Raw genomic sequence first — 20,715 nt, forward strand, 5'->3', positions numbered from 1 at the left:
TCTTGAAAACTGGAAGGGGAAGGCAAAATCTGGGTTCCATCGTTTGGAACTAGAACGTTCCGTGGGAAGAAGATTCCTGCTGGCAGTTGCGTGAAAGATCAGGTGTGGCGTCTTTTATGACTTTTGGGCTCCTTCAGTTTTGTTTGAAACGCTGTCTGTTTTCCGAAAGGAAAGAAATAATTGAATAACTAACAATTCTGGTGCTTTGGGTTTTTATGTGGAAAACAGGATACGTGCATGCTGGTTAAGTGAAACAACTTCACTCTGAAGACAGAGAATGCTACGGCAGGTCCCCTTCTCCCCACTGACAGCCCTTTGATGACCCAAGAGGTGTCACCAATACCTTAACAAGGAGTTCGGCCCTTGTGGCTGCTTCTACCACATCACACCCAAGGACTCGACTTCCTAAGGGGACAAAGATGCTGAGGAGAAGGAATGAGGGAAAGTGAGCTGGGGGTTATAGAATGTCCCTCCTTCCTCAACTTTCCCTCGCTCCGTGGGCTGGCCTAGGCAAACACACAGGCACCCACACACAGAAGGGTCCACTGTCAGTTAACATCACTGCTGTAGGCTTCAGATGTGGCCCGTCCTGAATGCTAACCCCATGCTGGAGTTACGAGGTGGGCTTTGGGGGATTATTGGAATGTGAGAGTGGAGCCCTTGAATTGAAATTAACACCTTTAATAACGAGAACTCCAGAGTCCCTTGTGTCATATGAGGACACCAAGTTAGCGAGAGCCTTGATGCTGGACTTCTCAGCCTTTGTTGTTTATAAGCCAGCCAGTCTCGGGTATTTTTGTTATAGCAGCCTGAGCTAACTAAGGCACTCGCCGTTAATACAGCCAGGAAAAATGCTCATGTGAAAGCCTCCCAGTGCTGTGCCACCCACATCCTGGAGGGTGGCCAAGCTTAATTAGGAGGCACTTTTCATGCCAATCCAAGTCCGAGCCCTGAGGCAGAAAGGAGAAAATGTAATTAATCCCTGTAAATGTCACTGCACCCAAATAATGCACAAGGTCCTTCAGGAAAGGTGAGAAAATATGTGCACTATCAAACCCAAGTGGGTTATACTGAACAGACATGGAGAGAGACGCAACCCTGTGAAAGGCTTTCAAACAGCGGACACGGAGCTGCACAGAAAACAAGGAAGAGCTGGTACTCCAAGCTCTGCAGCTAAGACTCCATCCCATTCTAGAAGCTGGGCAAAGCACCCTCTCTAACACAACGGCACATCATAACTACGAACGGTGACCATCTGAGACAGAAATCCGCAGCTGTCATTTATCCCGACAGGGATTTACCAGGGTCACCGAAACAGCTCACCCATGGGTCGCCTTGCCACAAGTATTTCACTTAACATGCAGTTGCAGGGTGGGAGATGGCTCCGTCAGTGAAGCGCTTGTTGTGCCAGCAGGAAGAGCTGAGCTGGGATCCCAACCCCATGTCAAGCTGGACATGGTGGTAGGCATCTGTAATCCCAGTGCTCCTATGACGAGATGGGAAGTCCAGACAGAATCCCTGGAGGCCGGCAGGCATGCACAGTGCCAGCCAATAGAGACCCTGCAGCCCAAGGTAGATGGTAAGAACCAACACCAGAGGTTTCCCTCTAATCTCCACATGAGTGCTGTGGCATTAGTATACCTTCACACACACACACACACACACACACAATAGATTAACCAATTAGTTAATTGACTAATTATGGTTCCAGTGGGAGACACCATGTAAAGTTCATGGGAAGTTGAACACACAGGTGGATGGCATTGCCTAGACAAAATGAGATGGAAAGTAAATTATTTTAAAACCTGAATACATGTAAGAAATCCAAATGTAATTCAGTACTGGGGAGATTGCTCAGCAGGTAAGAATATTGTCTACAAGCAAGAGGGCCTACGTGTACTTGAGTTCAATTCCCCAGGGGCCATGTAGACAGCTGGCATGGCCACTCATGTCTATGACCCTGGTCCTGGAACAGAAACAGAAGGGGAGCACCCCACATTCTCCCCTGGGCTCCAGGTGCCTGACAGTGAGTGCATCTACACATACATGTGCACACATTACACATGCAGATGGACACACACATACACACCAAACCACACATACTACACATGTAAAAAAAAAAAATGCAGTCTGAAACTTATACCTCTCAGAGGACAAGTGAAAGAATGTTATTGTGTGTTCCCTGGAGGGGTCTCTGCTTATAACTCCAGCACAGCAAAGATGCCCAGCTAAGTGGGAACATGGTGAAAGAAACACAGGACTGGAGACTAATGCCTACGACAGGGGACTTGAGCAAGTTACATCTTCGGAACTCGATGGTCTTCAGCTAGAAAAATGGGTCTAACTATGACACCATCTTCTTAGATTTACTGAGGAACCTGGATGGGATTTTGTATCCTAAAACCCTCAGGTGTGTCCAACCTCTGGCCCAAAGTAGCTATGGATGCAGCTCAACACAAAACTGTAAACTTAGTTCAAACCTTAGGATATTTTTGTGATGTTCCTTCTAACTCTGTTGTGTGGTTCCCAAATATAAAGTTTGTGGATGAAAATGCCCCGTAGTAATGTCAAAGGTTGGACATGACTGCATGTTATAGAAATAGTGACCAGGGCTGGAGAGATGGCTTAGCGGTTAAGCGCTTGCCTGTGAAGCCTAAGGACCCCAGTTCGAGGCTCGGTTCCCCATGTCTCACGTTAGCCAGATGCACAAGGGGGCGCACGCGTCTGGAGTTCGTTTGCAGAGGCTGGAAGCCCTGCCGCGCCCATTCTCTCTCTCTCCCTCTATCTGTCTTTCTCTCTGTGTCTGTTGCTCTCAAATAAATAAATAAATAAAATTAAAAAAAAAAAAGAAATAGTGACCAATGGTAGATCTCATTGGCTCTTTTTCTCAGCAACAGTGGAGTAGAATCCATCCTCTCCTCTGTGTCACTGGAGTAGATCACACCCTCCCCCCCCATGTCACTGAAGTAGATCACACCCTCCCCTGTGTCACTGAAGTAGATCACACCCTCTCCCCTGTGTCACTGAAGTGGATCACACCCTCTCCCCTGTGTCACTGAAGTAGATCACACCCTCTCCCCTATGTCACTGAAGTAGATCACACCCTCACCCCTATGTCACTGAAGTGGATCACACCCTCTCCCCTGTGTCACTGAAGTAGATCACACCATCACCCCTGTGTCACTGAAGTAGATCACACCCTCTCCCCTGTGTCACTGAAGTAGATCACACCCTCACCCCTGTGTCACTGAAGTAGATCACACCCTCTCCCCTGTGTCACTGAAGTAGATCACACGCTCACCCCTGTGTCACTGAAGTAGATCACACCCTCTCCCCTATGTCACTGAAGTAGATCACACCCTCACCCCTGTGTCACTGAAGTAGATCACGCCCTCTCCCCTATGTCACTGAAGTAGATCACGCCCTCTCCCCTGTGTCACTGAAGTAGATCACACCCTCACCCCTGTGTCACTGAAGTAGATCACACCCTCTCCCCTATGTCACTGAAGTAGATCACACCCTTACCCCTGTGTCACTGAAGTAGATCACGCCCTCTCCCCTATGTCACTGAAGTAGATCACACCCTCTCCCCTGTGTCACTGAAGTAGATCACACCCTCTCCCCTATGTCACTGAAGTAGATCACACCCTCTCCCCTGTGTCACTGAAGTGGATCACACCCTCTCCCCTGTGTCACTGAAGTAGATCACACCCTCACCACTGTGTCACTGAAGTGGATCACACCCTCTCCCCTGTGTCACTGAAGTAGATCACACCCTCTCCCCTGTGTCACTGAAGTAGATCACACCCTCTCCCCTGTGTCACTGAAGTAGATCACACCCTCTCCCCTGTGTCACTGAAGTAGATCACACCCTCTCCCCTGTGTCACTGAAGTGGATCACACCCTCTCCCCTATGTCACTGAAGTAGATCACACCCTTACCACTGTGTCACTGAAGTAGATCACACCCTCTCCCCTGTGTCACTGAAGTAGATCACACCCTCTCCCCTGTGTCACTGAAGTAGATCACACCCTCTCCCCTATGTCACTGAAGTAGATCACACCCTTACCCCTGTGTCACTGAAGTAGATCACACCCTATCCCCTGTGTCACTGAAGTAGATCACACCCTCTCCCCTATGTCACTGAAGTAGATCACACCCTCTCCCCTGTGTCACTGAAGTGGATCACACCCTCTCCCCTGTGTCACTGAAGTAGATCACACCCTCTCCCCTGTGTCACTGAAGTAGATCACACCCTCTCCCCTGTGTCACTGAAGTAGATCACACCCTCTCGCCTGTGTCACTGAAGTGGATCACGCCCTCTCCCCTGTGTCACTGAAGTAGATCACACCCTCACCCCTGTGTCACTGAAGTAGATCACGCCCTCTCCCCTGTGTCACTGAAGTAGATCACACCCTCTCCCCTGTGTCACTGAAGTAGATCACACCCTCTCCCCTATGTCACTGAAGTAGATCACACCCTCACCCCTATGTCACTGAAGTAGATCACACCCTCACCCCTGTGTCACTGAAGTAGATCACACCCTCACCCCTATGTCACTGAAGTAGATCACACCCTCACCCCTGTGTCACTGAAGTAGATCACATCCTCTCCCCTATGTCACTGAAGTAGATCACACCCTCACCCCTGTGTCACTGAAGTGGATCACACCCTCACCCCTGTGTCACTGAAGTAGATCACACCCTCACCCCTATGTCACTGAAGTAGATCACACCCTCACCCCTGTGTCACTGAAGTAGATCACACCCTCACCCCTATGTCACTGAAGTGGATCACACCCTCACCCCTGTGTCACTGAAGTGGATCACACCCTCTCCCATGCGTCACTGAAGTAGATCACACCCTCACCCCTGTGTCACTGAAGTGGATCACACCCTCACCTCTGTGTCACTGAATTAGATCATGCCCTCTCCCCTATGTCACTGAAGTAGATCACACCGTCACCCCTGTGTCACTGAAGTGGATCACACCCTCTCCCTTGTGTCACTGAAGTAGATCACACCCTCTCCCCTGTGTCACTGAAGTAGATCACACCCTCTCCCCTGTGTCACTGAAGTAGATCACACCCTCTCCCCTGTGTCACTGAAGTAGATCACACCCTCTCCCCTGTGTCACTGAAGTGGATCACACCCTCTCCCCTGTGTCACTGAAGTAGATCACACCCTCTCCCCTATGTCACTGAAGTAGATCACACCCTCACCCCTGTGTCACTGAAGTGGATCACACCCTCTCCCCTGTGTCACTGAAGTAGATCACACCCTCACCCCTGTGTCACTGAAGTAGATCACACCCTCTCCCCTGTGTCACTGAAGTAGATCACACCCTCACCCCTGTGTCACTGAAGTAGATCACACCCTCTCCCCTGTGTCACTGAAGTGGATCACACCCTCTCCCCTGTGTCACTGAAGTAGATCACACCCTCACCACTGTGTCACTGAAGTGGATCACACCCTCTCCCCTGTGTCACTGAAGTAGATCACACCCTCTCCCCTGTGTCACTGAAGTAGATCACACCCTCTCCCCTGTGTCACTGAAGTAGATCACACCCTCTCCCCTGTGTCACTGAAGTAGATCACACCCTCTCCCCTGTGTCACTGAAGTGGATCACGCCCTCTCCCCTATGTCACTGAAGTAGATCACACCCTCACCCCTGTGTCACTGAAGTAGATCACGCCCTCTCCCCTATGTCACTGAAGTAGATCACACCCTCTCCCCTGTGTCACTGAAGTAGATCACACCCTCTCCCCTATGTCACTGAAGTAGATCACACCCTCACCCCTATGTCACTGAAGTAGATCACACCCTCACCCCTGTGTCACTGAAGTAGATCACACCCTCACCCCTATGTCACTGAAGTAGATCACACCCTCACCCCTGTGTCACTGAAGTAGATCACAACCTCTCCCCTATGTCACTGAAGTAGATCACGCCCTCTCCCCTGTGTCACTGAAGTAGATCACACCCTCACCCCTATGTCACTGAAGTAGATCACACCCTCACCCCTGTGTCACTGAAGTAGATCACGCCCTCTCCCCTATGTCACTGAGGTAGATCACGCCCTCTCCCCTGTGTCACTGAAGTAGATCACACCCTCACCCCTGTGTCACTGAAGTAGATCACACCCTCTCCCCTATGTCACTGAAGTAGATCACACCCTTACCCCTGTGTCACTGAAGTAGATCACGCCCTCTCCCCTATGTCACTGAAGTAGATCACACCCTCTCCCCTGTGTCACTGAAGTAGATCACACCCTCTCCCCTATGTCACTGAAGTAGATCACACCCTCTCCCCTGTGTCACTGAAGTAGATCACACCCTCACCACTGTGTCACTGAAGTGGATCACACCCTCTCCCCTGTGTCACTGAAGTAGATCACACCCTCTCCCCTGTGTCACTGAAGTAGATCACACCCTCTCCCCTGTGTCACTGAAGTAGATCACACCCTCTCCCCTGTGTCACTGAAGTAGATCACACCCTCTCCCCTGTGTCACTGAAGTGGATCACACCCTCTCCCCTATGTCACTGAAGTAGATCACACCCTTACCACTGTGTCACTGAAGTAGATCACACCCTCTCCCCTGTGTCACTGAAGTAGATCACACCCTCTCCCCTGTGTCACTGAAGTAGATCACACCCTCTCCCCTATGTCACTGAAGTAGATCACACCCTTACCCCTGTGTCACTGAAGTAGATCACACCCTCTCCCCTGTGTCACTGAAGTAGATCACACCCTCTCCCCTATGTCACTGAAGTAGATCACACCCTCTCCCCTGTGTCACTGAAGTGGATCACACCCTCTCCCCTGTGTCACTGAAGTAGATCACACCCTCTCCCCTGTGTCACTGAAGTAGATCACACCCTCTCCCCTGTGTTCCTGAAGTAGATCACACCCTCTCCCCTGTGTCACTGAAGTGGATCACGCCCTCTCCCCTGTGTCACTGAACTAGATCACACCCTCACCCCTGTGTCACTGAAGTAGATCACGCCCTCTCCCCTGTGTCACTGAAGTAGATCACACCCGCTCCCCTGTGTCACTGAAGTAGATCACACCCTCTCCCCTATGTCACTGAAGTAGATCACACCCTCACCCCTATGTCACTGAAGTAGATCACACCCTCACCCCTGTGTCACTGAAGTAGATCACACCCTCACCCCTATGTCACTGAAGTAGATCACACCCTCACCCCTGTGTCACTGAAGTAGATCACACCCTCTCCCCTATGTCACTGAAGTAGATCACACCCTCACCCCTGTGTCACTGAAGTGGATCACACCCTCACCCCTGTGTCACTAAAGTGGATCACACCCTCTCCCATGCGTCACTGAAGTAGATCACACCCTCACCCCTGTGTCACTGAAGTGGATCACACCCTCACCTCTGTGTCACTGAATTAGATCATGCCCTCTCCCCTATGTCACTGAAGTAGATCACACCGTCACCCCTGTGTCACTGAAGTGGATCACACCCTCTCCCTTGTGTCACTGAAGTAGATCACACCCTCTCCCCTGTGTCACTGAAGTAGATCACACCCTCTCCCCTGTGTCACTGAAGTAGATCACACCCTCTCCCCTGTGTCACTGAAGTAGATCACACCCTCTCCCCTGTGTCACTGAAGTAGATCACACCCTCTCCCCTGTGTCACTGAAGTAGATCACACCCTCTCCCCTATGTCACTGAAGTAGATCACACCCTCACCCCTATGTCACTGAAGTGGATCACACCCTCTCCCCTGTGTCACTGAAGTAGATCACACCATCACCCCTGTGTCACTGAAGTAGATCACACCCTCTCCCCTGTGTCACTGAAGTAGATCACACCCTCACCCCTGTGTCACTGAAGTAGATCACACCCTCTCCCCTGTGTCACTGAAGTGGATCACACCCTCTCCCCTGTGTCACTGAAGTAGATCACACCCTCACCACTGTGTCACTGAAGTGGATCACACCCTCTCCCCTGTGTCACTGAAGTAGATCACACCCTCTCCCCTGTGTCACTGAAGTAGATCACACCCTCTCCCCTGTGTCACTGAAGTAGATCACACCCTCTCCCCTGTGTCACTGAAGTAGATCACACCCTCTCCCCTGTGTCACTGAAGTTAATCACGCCCTCTCCCCTGTGTCACTGAAGTAGATCACACCCTCACCCCTGTGTCACTGAAGTAGATCACGCCCTCTCCCCTGTGTCACTGAAGTAGATCACACCCTCTCCCCTGTGTCACTGAAGTAGATCACACCCTCTCCCCTATGTCACTGAAGTAGATCACACCCTCACCCCTATGTCACTGAAGTAGATCACACCCTCACCCCTGTGTCACTGAAGTAGATCACTCCCTCACCCCTATGTCACTGAAGTAGATCACACCCTCACCCCTGTGTCACTGAAGTAGATCACGACCTCTCCCCTATGTCACTGAAGTAGATCACACCCTCACCCCTGTGTCACTGAAGTAGATCACACCCTCTCCCCTATGTCACTGGAGTAGATCACACCCTCTCCCCTGTGTCACTGAAGTGGATCACACCCTCACCCCTGTGTCACTGAAGTAGATCACACCCTCACCCCTGTGTCACTGAAGTAGATCACGCCCTCTCCCCTGTGTCACTGAAGTGGATCACACCCTCTTCCCTGTGTCACTGAAGTGGATCACACCCTCACCTCTGTGTCACTGAATTAGATCATGCCCTCTCCCCTATGTCACTGAAGTAGATCACACCGTCACCCCTGTGTCACTGAAGTGGATCACACCCTCTCCCTTGTGTCACTGAAGTAGATCACACCCTCTCCCCTGTGTCACTGAAGTAGATCACACCCTCTCCCCTGTGTCACTGAAGTAGATCACACCCTCTCCCCTGTGTCACTGAAGTAGATCACACCCTCTCCCCTGTGTCACTGAAGTGGATCACACCCTCTCCCCTGTGTCACTGAAGTAGATCACACCCTCTCCCCTATGTCACTGAAGTAGATCACACCCTCACCCCTATGTCACTGAAGTGGATCACACCCTCTCCCCTGTGTCACTGAAGTAGATCACACCATCACCCCTGTGTCACTGAAGTAGATCACACCCTCTCCCCTGTGTCACTGAAGTAGATCACACCCTCACCCCTGTGTCACTGAAGTAGATCACACCCTCTCCCCTGTGTCACTGAAGTGGATCACACCCTCTCCCCTGTGTCACTGAAGTAGATCACACCCTCACCACTGTGTCACTGAAGTGGATCACACCCTCTCCCCTGTGTCACTGAAGTAGATCACACCCTCTCCCCTGTGTCACTGAAGTAGATCACACCCTCTCCCCTGTGTCACTGAAGTAGATCACACCCTCTCCCCTGTGTCACTGAAGTAGATCACACCCTCTCCCCTGTGTCACTGAAGTGGATCACGCCCTCTCCCCTGTGTCACTGAAGTAGATCACACCCTCACCCCTGTGTCACTGAAGTAGATCACGCCCTCTCCCCTGTGTCACTGAAGTAGATCACACCCTCTCCCCTGTGTCACTGAAGTAGATCACACCCTCTCCCCTATGTCACTGAAGTAGATCACACCCTCACCCCTATGTCACTGAAGTAGATCACACCCTCACCCCTGTGTCACTGAAGTAGATCACTCCCTCACCCCTATGTCACTGAAGTAGATCACACCCTCACCCCTGTGTCACTGAAGTAGATCACGACCTCTCCCCTATGTCACTGAAGTAGATCACACCCTCACCCCTGTGTCACTGAAGTAGATCACACCCTCTCCCCTATGTCACTGGAGTAGATCACACCCTCTCCCCTGTGTCACTGAAGTGGATCACACCCTCACCCCTGTGTCACTGAAGTAGATCACACCCTCACCCCTGTGTCACTGAAGTAGATCACGCCCTCTCCCCTGTGTCACTGAAGTGGATCACACCCTCTTCCCTGTGTCACTGAAGTGGATCACACCCTCACCCCTGTGTCACTGAAGTAGATCACACCATCACCCCTGTGTCACTGAAGTAGATCACACCCTCACCCCTGTGTCACTGAAGTGGATCACACCCTCACCCCTGTGTCACTGAAGTGGATCACACCCTCTCCCCTGCATCACTGAAGTAGATCACACCCTCACCCCTGTGTCACTGAAGTGGATCACACCCTCACCTCTGTGTCACTGAATTAGATCATGCCCTCTCCCCTATGTCACTGAAGTAGATCACACCGTCACCCCTGTGTCACTGAAGTGGATCACACCCTCTCCCCTGTGTCACTGAAGTAGATCACACCCTCTCCCCTATTTCACTGAAGTAGATCACACCCTCACCCCTGTGTCACTGAAGTGGATCACACCCTCTCCCCTGTGTCACTGAAGTAGATCACACCCTCACCCCTGTGTCACTGAAGTAGATCACACCCTCTCCCCTGTGTCACTGAAGTGGATCACACCCTCTCCCCTGTGTCACTGAAGTGGATCACACCCTCACCCCTGTGTCACTGAAGTAGATCACACCCTCCCCTGTGTCACTGAAGTGGATCACACCCTCTCCCGTGGTCACTGAAGTAGATCACACCCTCCACTCTGTCACTGGAGAATATCACACTTTCCCCTTGTGTCTCTACGTCTAGGGAGATGGCTCAGAGAGTAAGAATGCTTGCATTTCAAGCATGAGGACCTGAATTTTAGCTCCAGTACCCACATGCAAAGGCTGTCAGATGACCCTTCTTGTTTCCTACCATCTTCCTCACATTTCTGACAGCATGGTTTAATTCCTACAAGGGCTGGGGATGCAGCTCAGCTAGGAGAGTGCCTAGCAGGCAGGGCAGCCTGGGCTCATCCCAGCACCACACACACTGGCTGTGATGCCACACACTTGTAATCCCAGGACTGGGGCAGTGGAGACAGAAGGATCAGAAGTTCAAGGCCATCTTAATCTACATAGTAAACTTGAGGCTAGCCTGGGTCTTAAACCACATGAAAGAAAGAGAGAGAGAGGAAGGAAGAAATAAAGAAAGAGAGAGAGAGAGAGAGAGAGAGAGAGAGGGCTGGAGAGATGGCCTAGCAGTTAAGCGCTTGCCTGTGAAGACTAAGGACCCTGGTTCGAGGCTCAATTCTCCAGGACCCACGTTAGCCAGACGCACAAAGGGGCACATGCATCTGGAGTTCATTTGTAGTGGTTGGAGGCCCTGGCATACCCATTCCCTCTCTCTCTCTCTCTCTCTCTCTCTCTCTCTCTCTCTCTCTCTCTGCCTATTCCTCTCTCTGCCTGTCACTGTCAAATAAATAAATCAATAATAAACAAAAATTTTAAAAAAGAAAGAGGAAGAGAAAGAAATGAAGACATAGAGAATGAAGGAGAAAGAAACAGAAGAAAGAATAAAAGAAAAGCGCACAGAAAGGGAGAAAGAAAAAAGAGAAAAGGTGAAGACGAAAGAGAGAGAAGGAAGGACAGATGGAAACACGCAGACTGACCAAAACGACACATCCATGCATCTCGTTATCTAGTCTGGATTGAGGCAGGTCATGTCATGATGCTCCTTCCCAGGTCGCATGGCGAGTCTCCTTCCTAGGCCACACAGAGAGGCAAAAGCAGATGAGCACGTTCTCTCAGAGCTCAGGCTGCTGGGCAAAGCTCCCCTGGGGAGGACAGGAAGGTGCTGCCCCACGCGGGCGGGCGGGCACAGACCTCCCAAGCAAGGAACGCCCACCTGCCGTGCCCCGCCCCAGCTCCCGAGCTCTGCAAGTTCCCGTCATCTAGCCTCTGCGCCCTCTCGGTGCTCAGCACGCATGCGTCCTGGCTGCTCCCCGCAGAAGGTGCAGCAAAGCATTATCTGTCTTCTCAGCCTCTGAATTCCCAGCGGGACTCCTCCAAACAGCCTCCAGTCCCCAGATCGCGTCTTTCCTGACTAAGAAGCCCAGAATCTACTCAGAGAATGCAAACTCCCAGGTGCTGGCCCCGGGACCCCACTTTGAGAACTGCCAACCGAGAAGACCCCTCACCCAACATAATCAATGAGCTCCTGGCTCTAGGCGGCTTTGGGGCTGGGCTGGAAGTAGGACGCTCAGCACAGGGCCTTCAGTTAGCCCTCGGGAGGACCACAGAGACTCGCCATCAAGGATGGAAGGGGCCGGAGCTGCGGGAGGCACCTGCCTTTGATCGGGCTGGCTTAGCTGAGGGATGTGAAGACCTAGGCAAACAGCTACACTGAGAATAGTCCACTGCCTGTCCATGGGCTCCAGTTTTGTTTAGCCATGCCTGAGAGTACCTTTGGCTGGCCTTGCCATTCTAAAACGAGCCTTGTGTACCCCACTGCAAACAGGGGAGCAGGGCAGGCTGACAGAGGTCTGGAGCATCACATGTAGGCACTTGCACCGCAGAAGGTCCTTTGCATGTAGGGTGAACAGCTGGTTTGGGTTTTGCACAACACCAGCTTCCTATTTAAGTGAACCCTCAGGAGGTTTCCTGCATGGGAGGCTGGAGTGAAGAAAGGGGAGAGGCAAGATCGCCACGAACCGCCGAAGCTGCAAGCTGACAGCCCGTGTCTACACGACGATGTGCGATCAGCTTCGTGTCTGCGGGAATGCTGCTGTGGCCGAGCCAAACCCGCAACGGCTTTCCTGTTGGCTCGCTCGCAGAGCAGTGGCTCCTTTCTCTCTTGCTTTGCCTTATTATTATTATTATTATTATTATTATTATTATTATTATTATTATTATGTTTTTATAGAAACCATTAGAATGGCAATTGATTGTGCTTTGCCACTTGGATTTCATTTCGGGAGCTTGTAAGCACATTCAGAACTGAGGTTTTGCAGCATTCCACCAGAGGTCCCTCCCCCCAGCCCTCCTCTCAAAGCCCTTGGCCCATTATGCAATGGTGGATGGATAGGGTCTGACAGGTCACTGCCAAGACCCCCATCTTGTGGAGGCAGAGGAGGTCCCTGCTCTGACTAGAACAATGCTGCAAAGTGCACTTTGCTCATGGAACCATTACAATGAGCCGTGGAGGGCTGGGGAGATGGCTGAGAGGGTAAAGCGTCTGTTTGCACACGCATGAGGGCCTGAGCTCGGATCCCTAGCACTCACATAGAATGACAGGCGTGTGGTGCACGCACCTGTAATCCTGGGGATTGGAAGGCAGAGATGAGGAATCTTTGGGGCTCACTGGCTACCTAGTCTAACCACATTGGCGATCTCTAGGTTCAGTGAGAGACCCCATCTCAAGGAATAACAGGGCAAAGGGGGCAGTCAGAATTCAAGAACCAAAGGATGGGAGGAGTGCTTTGGAACACCATCTTCCAGACACTATGTGATCATCCCATTCTTGACCTCACAGGGCTGTCATTGCCTGCACCAGGTCTGCATAATGCTGGGCCAATCAACATATCATGGATGATGGAGGAGGCCAAAAAAAAAAAAGAGAGAGAGAGAGAGAGACATCCAGGGCTGAAGAGGTGGCTTAGCGGTTAAGGAACTTGACTGCAAAGCCTGAGAATACAAGTTCAAATCTCCAGGTCCTATGTAGCCAGATACACAGTGATGGAAGCGTTCAATGTTGCACATGTGCCACAAGGGGGCGCACACATCTGGAGTTTGTTCACGGCTGAAAGGCCCTGGCGCACCCATTCTCTCTCTCTCTCTCTCTCTCTCAAAAAATAATTAAAATAATAAAAATGAGACATCCAAATAGAAGAATGACTACTTTTAAAAGGGTTCTCAGTGGAGAGGATGTGGAAGAGAGAGAACAATGAAGGTGCTGGGAGGGGATTATGGAAACTTTTAAATAAAGCTTTTTAAAAAAATATTTTATTTTTATTTATTAATTTATCTGACAGATAAAGAGGGGGAGAGAGAGAGAATGGGCGCGCCAGGGCCGCTAGTCACTGCAGATGAACTCCAGACGCGTGTGCCCCCTTGTGCATCTGGCTAACGTTGGTCCTGGGGAATCAAACGTGGGTCCTTTTGCTTTGCAGGCAAACACCTTAACTGCTAAGCCATCCCTCCAGCCCGTAAACCTTTTTTAATTAAAAAGAAGAAGAAGGAGAAAAACATGAGGCCCTCGGCTAAGTGTGTGTCTCAGAGATATATAACTTACATGGGACTCTGGGTTCAACCTACAGCCCTGGGTGGGGGTCGAACTGAGGAGGGGAACTAAGAAAGACATCCACCATGACCTCTGGCCCCCGTGTTAGATGTGCAGGACACCAGAAGGTGGCAATGCCAGACACTGTCAGGTGCACACCACACCCACTCTTTGGCATCCAGGTACAGAGTTCTCCCCCCCTCCCATGGCTGAGGGTCTCTGCACCCTGGCACCTTTGGCTGGGCCTGCACGGCACAGGATCCGCTCACAGACCCCAGAAGAAGACTGGGAATGGCGGTCTTCATGTGCCACTCAGCCACCCCTAATCCTGCAGGTGAAGGGGTCCTCAGCTCCACCCTGGACTGCCATGTCCTCAGGTCGCCTGTTAGACCTTGAAGAGGCTCTGAGCCTTCACCCACCCTCCAACACTTCTCAGGGTCACAAAGCCTGGAAGCCCCCAGTGTAGGGGGTGCATCTGTTTGATCCTGACCCCCACACCTTCCTGCCTAGCCAGGCTGAGCGTCTGCATGACAAAGAATCCGTTTTCCCAGGGCAGGGCAGTCTGCACAGGAGGACACTGAATGACTCCATGCACCACCTACCATCATGGAGGACCTGGGAGCGTTCAGCACGGTGGTCAGGTTCTTGGGTCAGCCTGACTAGGCTCCCTCACCCAGTGACTGCATGGAAAGCTAATCTAGGCATGAAGGGATGTTTCAGAGGTGGCTCATGCCTACAATCAGTTGATCTGAACTAAGAGTGATTTGTTTAATCAAGTGGGCCTTAGAGAACAAAATATGACTTTTTTTTTTTTTGGGTAGGGAGAAGAAATTCTGCCTCAAGACTACAGCATAGAAATCCTGCCTGAGCTGCCAGCCTGCCTACAAATGAGACTCACCAGTCCCTGCAACTGTGAGAGACAAGTCCTTACAATAAAGGTTTTAAAATATTCAAGGACCCTAGAGGTCTGTTTTCCTGGAGAAGCTGATTAACATCCCTGAATCTCCACAAACTCAAGGGTCACTGCACTGAGGAAAGCCAGGCCTAGTTAATGAATGTTCCCTTTTACAAAGAAGGTCTAACATCTGCCAAACCTTGAATCCCATATAACACTCTTGGACTAGGGAACGATGGAGTTTGGGAACTGGCTGACATCTGTGTCGCTGCTAGTACCATTTCCTTCAAGAGTTGGTCTGCATCTAACAACAAAAAACCTATGGTGGGGGCTGGAGAGATGGCTTAGCGATTAAGGCGCTTGCCTGTGAAGCCCAAAGACCCATGTTCGACTCTCCAGGTCCCACATAAGCCAGATGTGTGCAAGGGTGTACATGTGCACAAGATGGCACATGTCTGGAATTTGACTGTGGTGGCTGGAGGCCCTGGCATGCCAATTCTCCCTCTGTCTCTCATAAAAAAAAAAAAATGGCCAGACTTGGGCTGGAGAGATGGCTTAGCGGTTAAGGCATTTGCCTGCAAACCCAAAGGGCCCAGATTTGACTCCTCATGACCCATGTAAGCCAGATGCAGAAGGGGGCACAGACACCAGAAGTTGGTTTGCAGCGGCTGGAGGCCCTGGCGTGCCCATTCTCTCTCTCTCAATCTCTATTTCCCTGCATATATATATATATATATATGTCAAATAAATAACTGAACATAAAATACTTTTAAAAATGGTCAGACTGTTGGGCTTGTCTCAAACAAATAAACTATGATGGGAGGATGAGAGGATGCAAGGTAGTCTTGGAGACCTGGGAGGCTGGAAGAGCTGGAAGTACAATGGCTGCTCCTCAAAGCAGGGCCACGGGCAGGAGTCCTCTCCTAGAAAGAACGCCCTGGCAAGCTCCAGCCTTTTCACCTCCTCAGAGGAACCCCAGAGAGCCTCCCTGGTCTCCCCCTGGATGGGGGACCTGCCTGTGCCCGCTCTCACATCGTTCTTGGAGACCTGAGTTCAAGGTTGTCTCATCCCGAGGTCCTAGGAAGCCATGGTAGACTGCAAAGGCCACCCCATTCCATCCAGCTGGGCGAGCGGTGCAGCCACAGATCGAGGGAAGCGCAGGCCACGGGAAGAGATGTAGAGTTGGCTGCTCCCCGGCAGCCACAGCAGTGGATTTGAGATTCAGCGTCACTCCGTAAGAACAAGGAGCACCTCCTTCCCCGATGCTATTCTCGCCTTCTCGCTTGGTCTCCTTTCAGAGGTTCACTCCATCCAGCCTGGGCTTCCTATAGCTGGGCACAGGCACACCAGCTGGAGATCACCAGTGGGTCCCTTGGCCAGAGGCCCTTCTCTCCTCTCCCAGCGCCCCCCTCCCCACAGCTGCACTGCCCGTGGGTAGAAATCAGCCTAGGAAGAAGGAAACCTTAGAATGCATCTTGCCCTAAGGGCTCCCACCCTGAGAGAGCTCGGGCACCCGGTCCTGTGAGTCATCCAAACACAACCCGCTCTGCCAACCCTTCCACATGAGCGGGTTGCACTCAGCGGAGTGGGCGGCCTCTTCACCTTTCAGAAGCAGATACCGCCAACCACGGGCAGAGCGTCCAACCCTGCGCATAGGATTTAGCAGCAAGAGCCATTTACTCAAAACAAGTGACTTCCCAGTATCTTGAACCCTTTCTGCCAAGGTCCTTTCAGACTTCCTGCAGCTCGTCATTCTCACTCTGTCTCTCCTTACCTCGTTCTCTCGCCATAGCCTGGCTCTCATATATGCGTCTGTGCATGTTTATATGTATGTGGGTGCACATATGTGTATGGGTGCTCACTTGTGTGTGCACACGAGTGTGAGAGTATGTGTGTGTGTGTGAGAGTGTGTGTGAGAGAGAGAGGGTGTGTAGGCCAGAGTTGGTCACTGGGTATCTTCCTTGATCAATGTCTATTCGGACAGGGTCTCTCAGTTGAACCCAGAATTCACTGACTTGGCTGGTCTAGCTGTCTAGACCAGCTTGTCCCCGGGGATCAGCTATGGAGAGCTGAAATGACCAGCGGGCCACCCCCCCCCCCCGGCAATGACATGGGTGCTGAGGATATGAACTCTGGGACGCACACTGGGTGGCAAGGGCTTTGTCTGAGCTGCCAGCCTGCCTACAAATGAGACTCACCAGTCCCTGCAACTGTGAGAGACAAGTCCTTACAATAAAGGTTCTAAAATATTCAAGGACCCTAGAGGTCTGTTTTCCTGGAGAAGCTGATTAACATCCCTCAGCCCAGGAACGCATCTCGTGATGTGAACAAGACAAATTCCACCTAAGTGACTCATACACCGCTCCTACCTTCCAGAAAAAGAGAAGTGAGGCGTGGTGGCCCCCTCCTGTAATCCCGGCGCTCAGGAAGTGGAGGTCGGAGGACTAGAAGGTCAAGGTCATCCTTGACTTCATAGTGAGTTCAAGGCCAATGTAGGCTACACAGTGAGAGCCTGTCTTTGACAAAAATTACATAAGCTTTTTTTTTTTAAAAGTAAGATGCTGAGAGGCACATAGAAGTGGCAGACTGCTCAGAGTCCAGAAGAGCCCAGCCTCACCCGCCTCCCCACATCGCCTCGTAGCCTCGCTGCACTGGGACTTGGCACCGTGGCTAACACGCACCAGCAGCTGACGCAGTTCTCCAGTACCTATACAACTTGGCAGGTAGACATAATTAGCATCAAAGCATAAGCATAACAAAGAGGTCCTCTGATAGCTGCAGGGTGGAAAATGTTGCGAGTGTGGAGTCCAAGACCCAAATTCCACATCTCCTTTTTGAAAAACCATTTTATTTAATTTATTTGCCTATGTGTTAGTCTCTTGCCACTGCAAACAATGGCCCATTCAGCTCTGTGTGGGTCGGTAGGGGATTGAACCCTGGGCCAGCAGGGTTTGCAAGCCAGTGTCCTTAATTATTGAGCCATCTCCCCAGCTCCCCCCCCCCCGCCCCAAGTCCCTTTAAATGGTGATGCTGGGTTAGCCCGCAAACACCTACTCATGGGTTCCTATCCATCACATGAGGATGGGCCTTGGTCAGCGGCTTTATAAAGGGGCTTTGCATGTAGCAAAGCACAGGGAAATGGGAACTGCACTTACGATGACAGAGAGAGAGAGACAGGCAGAACATGCACACGCATGCAGGAGCACGTGGAGGCCAGAGACTAGAGCGGATCACTCCCTTGACGGCTCTCTACCTTGTTCTTGAGACAAGGTCTCTCACTGAACCTGGAGCTCATCTATTCAGCTAGACTAGCTGGCTAGGGAGCCCCAGGGTTTCCTATCTCCACCTCCCCAGCGCTGGGATTACAGGTGCACACCCAAATGGCCGGCATTTTACAAGGGGCTGGGGATCCCCAACTCAGGTCCTCAAGCCTGAGCCATCCGCCCAGTCCCACGTTCTCATTCATGACTTCACGTAGGAACATAAATTATAGAACATTTCAAAGAAATTGTCCTCTCTTCATTCTGAGGTTTTACGTTCTTTCCCCCCCCCCATATGAAATGCGATAGCATATTATAATGTAAATTAATGTCACTTTTCAAAATCTCCAGGTCATGAAAGCTTTGGTGTACTAGGGACACGTGAGTATTTGAGAATTGCATTCTAAGTGACAGCCACCTTAAGATGACAAACTCAGGAAACAACAGCTGTGGGAACACACTGGATCTGGCCTTGAGCATACTGGGGACAAAAGCAATGTGCATGAATAGAAAGGACAAGCAGGGACAGAAGGCGAGGATAAGGACACACAAAGTAGACCCAGGAGCAAAGTCAAATGGCTTAGACAGATGCTACACTGTCTGGCCGCTAGCTGACACTCTCCCTCCATTAAAAAGTAACATAAAACAAGGCAGCAATATTTTCCAGGCAATAAAACCACAGAGATTAATTCTGCCATATGTGAACAAGGCCCATCCCCTCCCAGCCCTCATGCCTGGGAAACAAAATTGGATGCCAATGTCTTCAAAGAGAGCTTTTGGTAAATATACTACCGAGTTTATAGCCTCCGTCCTCAGCACAAAACCACTAGAGAACACATTGTTCTCAGAAGTGTCCAATGTCACTATGCGGTGGCCTGCCTCACTTTCTGAAACCATGTTGACGACAGAGCGAAGAATTTCCACTCTGCTCCTCTGCAGGTTGGTTAGATGGGCGAGGAGCAAGGAGCAGGGCCAGCACCTCTTACCTGGAGCCGTTCACCTGGCTAGGGTTGCACTCCATCTTGATGGTGACCCTAGCTGGGGGTTGAGACAGCCAGTCCTGTTGGGGGACCCGTGGGCTCATCTTGGAGGTCTGGCCATAGTCACTGGAAGAGGATGCGGTCATCTCCGTCTTCGCCAGGTGTGGCGTTCCGTAGGCACACTCGAATAGCGACTGGTCCTCGCTCACAACTGATAACGCCTCCTGGATGCCCAAGAGAAAGGAAGACAGACTCAGGATGGCCCAGTGACAGCCACTGGTTCCACAGTCATCTCTCACTTTTAGAAGACTACATTTTTGGGTCGTTCTGACAACACTTTTCTACTTTCTGCAAGAATTAAGTACCTTGGCTTTCTTCCGTCCACACCATGAAAGTCGAAGCTGCCCAGCCTAAAAATCGTTGGCTTGTGGGTCTTGGAGCCTCCCAGCCTCTGCTGAGGGAGGGCAGATAATACCCACTTTAATCTTAACGCAAGGAAGTTGAATTTCAAAGGTCTTAGAAGACATCCAATTGCATGTGTCATTATTTGACAAATGCAATGTTTAATTCAATCAGACAGGGTGCAGAATGATCATGAAGATAAAAACAAAAAAACACACAAAAAAACTATGAAGGCTCACACCTAGGCATCTGGCAGGAATGCCCCATCCCAGGATAGTGGGAGGAGAAGATCTCAGAAGAAGAGTGAGGGGAGACGGGACGCCAAAGGACAACCAGGCAAAGATACGGCTCCCCCTCCTTTATGTTATTAACTGAATAAAGCTTCCAGTGGGGGCTTCTATGATGGCAAACATCTGGATGATAAATGAACCAAAAAAAAAAAAAACCCTGAATTACCCAGATGCCTCCAAATACCAAGATGTTTAAAATATCTGGATCAGCAAATAGGTTTTTTTTTTCTTTCCTTGCTTTCTATTAATATCTTTGCTCTTCTACATTATTTGCGAGAAGAAAATAGAAAGCTGTTGTGATTGAATAGGTTTCCTTGTGGTTTTTAAGTCAGACAAGCAGAGAGGCTATGGCTGTGTGACTATCCTCTAGTGAAATCAGCAAAGGCACATTTGATTTGGAAATTTCGAATACTTGAATGATATTTCGCACAGCCACTATGCGGGGCAATTACAAGACAATCCAATTTTGGTTTCTAGAACAGAAAAACACAACACAACACACACACACAAAAAAAACCCCTCTATGCGACAGCTCAGCTCATATCTATTTCAGTTCCTGGGCCCGACGAAGGAACTCCGCGCCTGGCTAGCTCTCAGCAGGGTGGTTGGATATCTGGCCACAGGTAACCCTTGGCTTTGGCTTCATTACAATCCCGAAGTCACTTTGGAAAAGAGCAAGGTAGGGGAAACATGGATTGTGCGAGTCAGAAAGCCAAAATCAGATGCTCGGGAGAAAAGTGGGGAAAAACACCTTAAGTACACAACACAGTCCCATCCACAAATGGAATAGCGTCAGGTCACAGTCCAGAAGGAGAGGGCGGGTG

General features: G+C 50.7%; 1 protein-coding gene across 3 annotated transcripts in view; it reads right to left on the bottom strand.

Annotated features, from left to right (window-relative positions):
- The window catches only part of Erg (ETS transcription factor ERG), a 257,702-nt gene that overhangs the window by 49,120 nt on the left and 187,867 nt on the right, over positions 1 to 20,715 (bottom strand). For all 3 annotated transcript variants that reach the window (XM_045150261.1, XM_004654483.2, XM_045150262.1), the window contains one exon: positions 19,206 to 19,423. In XM_045150261.1, coding sequence (XP_045006196.1) covers positions 19,206 to 19,423 — 218 coding nt within the window. The remainder of the gene's footprint in view (positions 1 to 19,205; positions 19,424 to 20,715) is intronic.

This window comes from Jaculus jaculus, chromosome 5 (assembly GCF_020740685.1).
Source record: "Jaculus jaculus isolate mJacJac1 chromosome 5, mJacJac1.mat.Y.cur, whole genome shotgun sequence".
Taxonomy (NCBI): Eukaryota; Metazoa; Chordata; class Mammalia; order Rodentia; family Dipodidae; genus Jaculus; species Jaculus jaculus.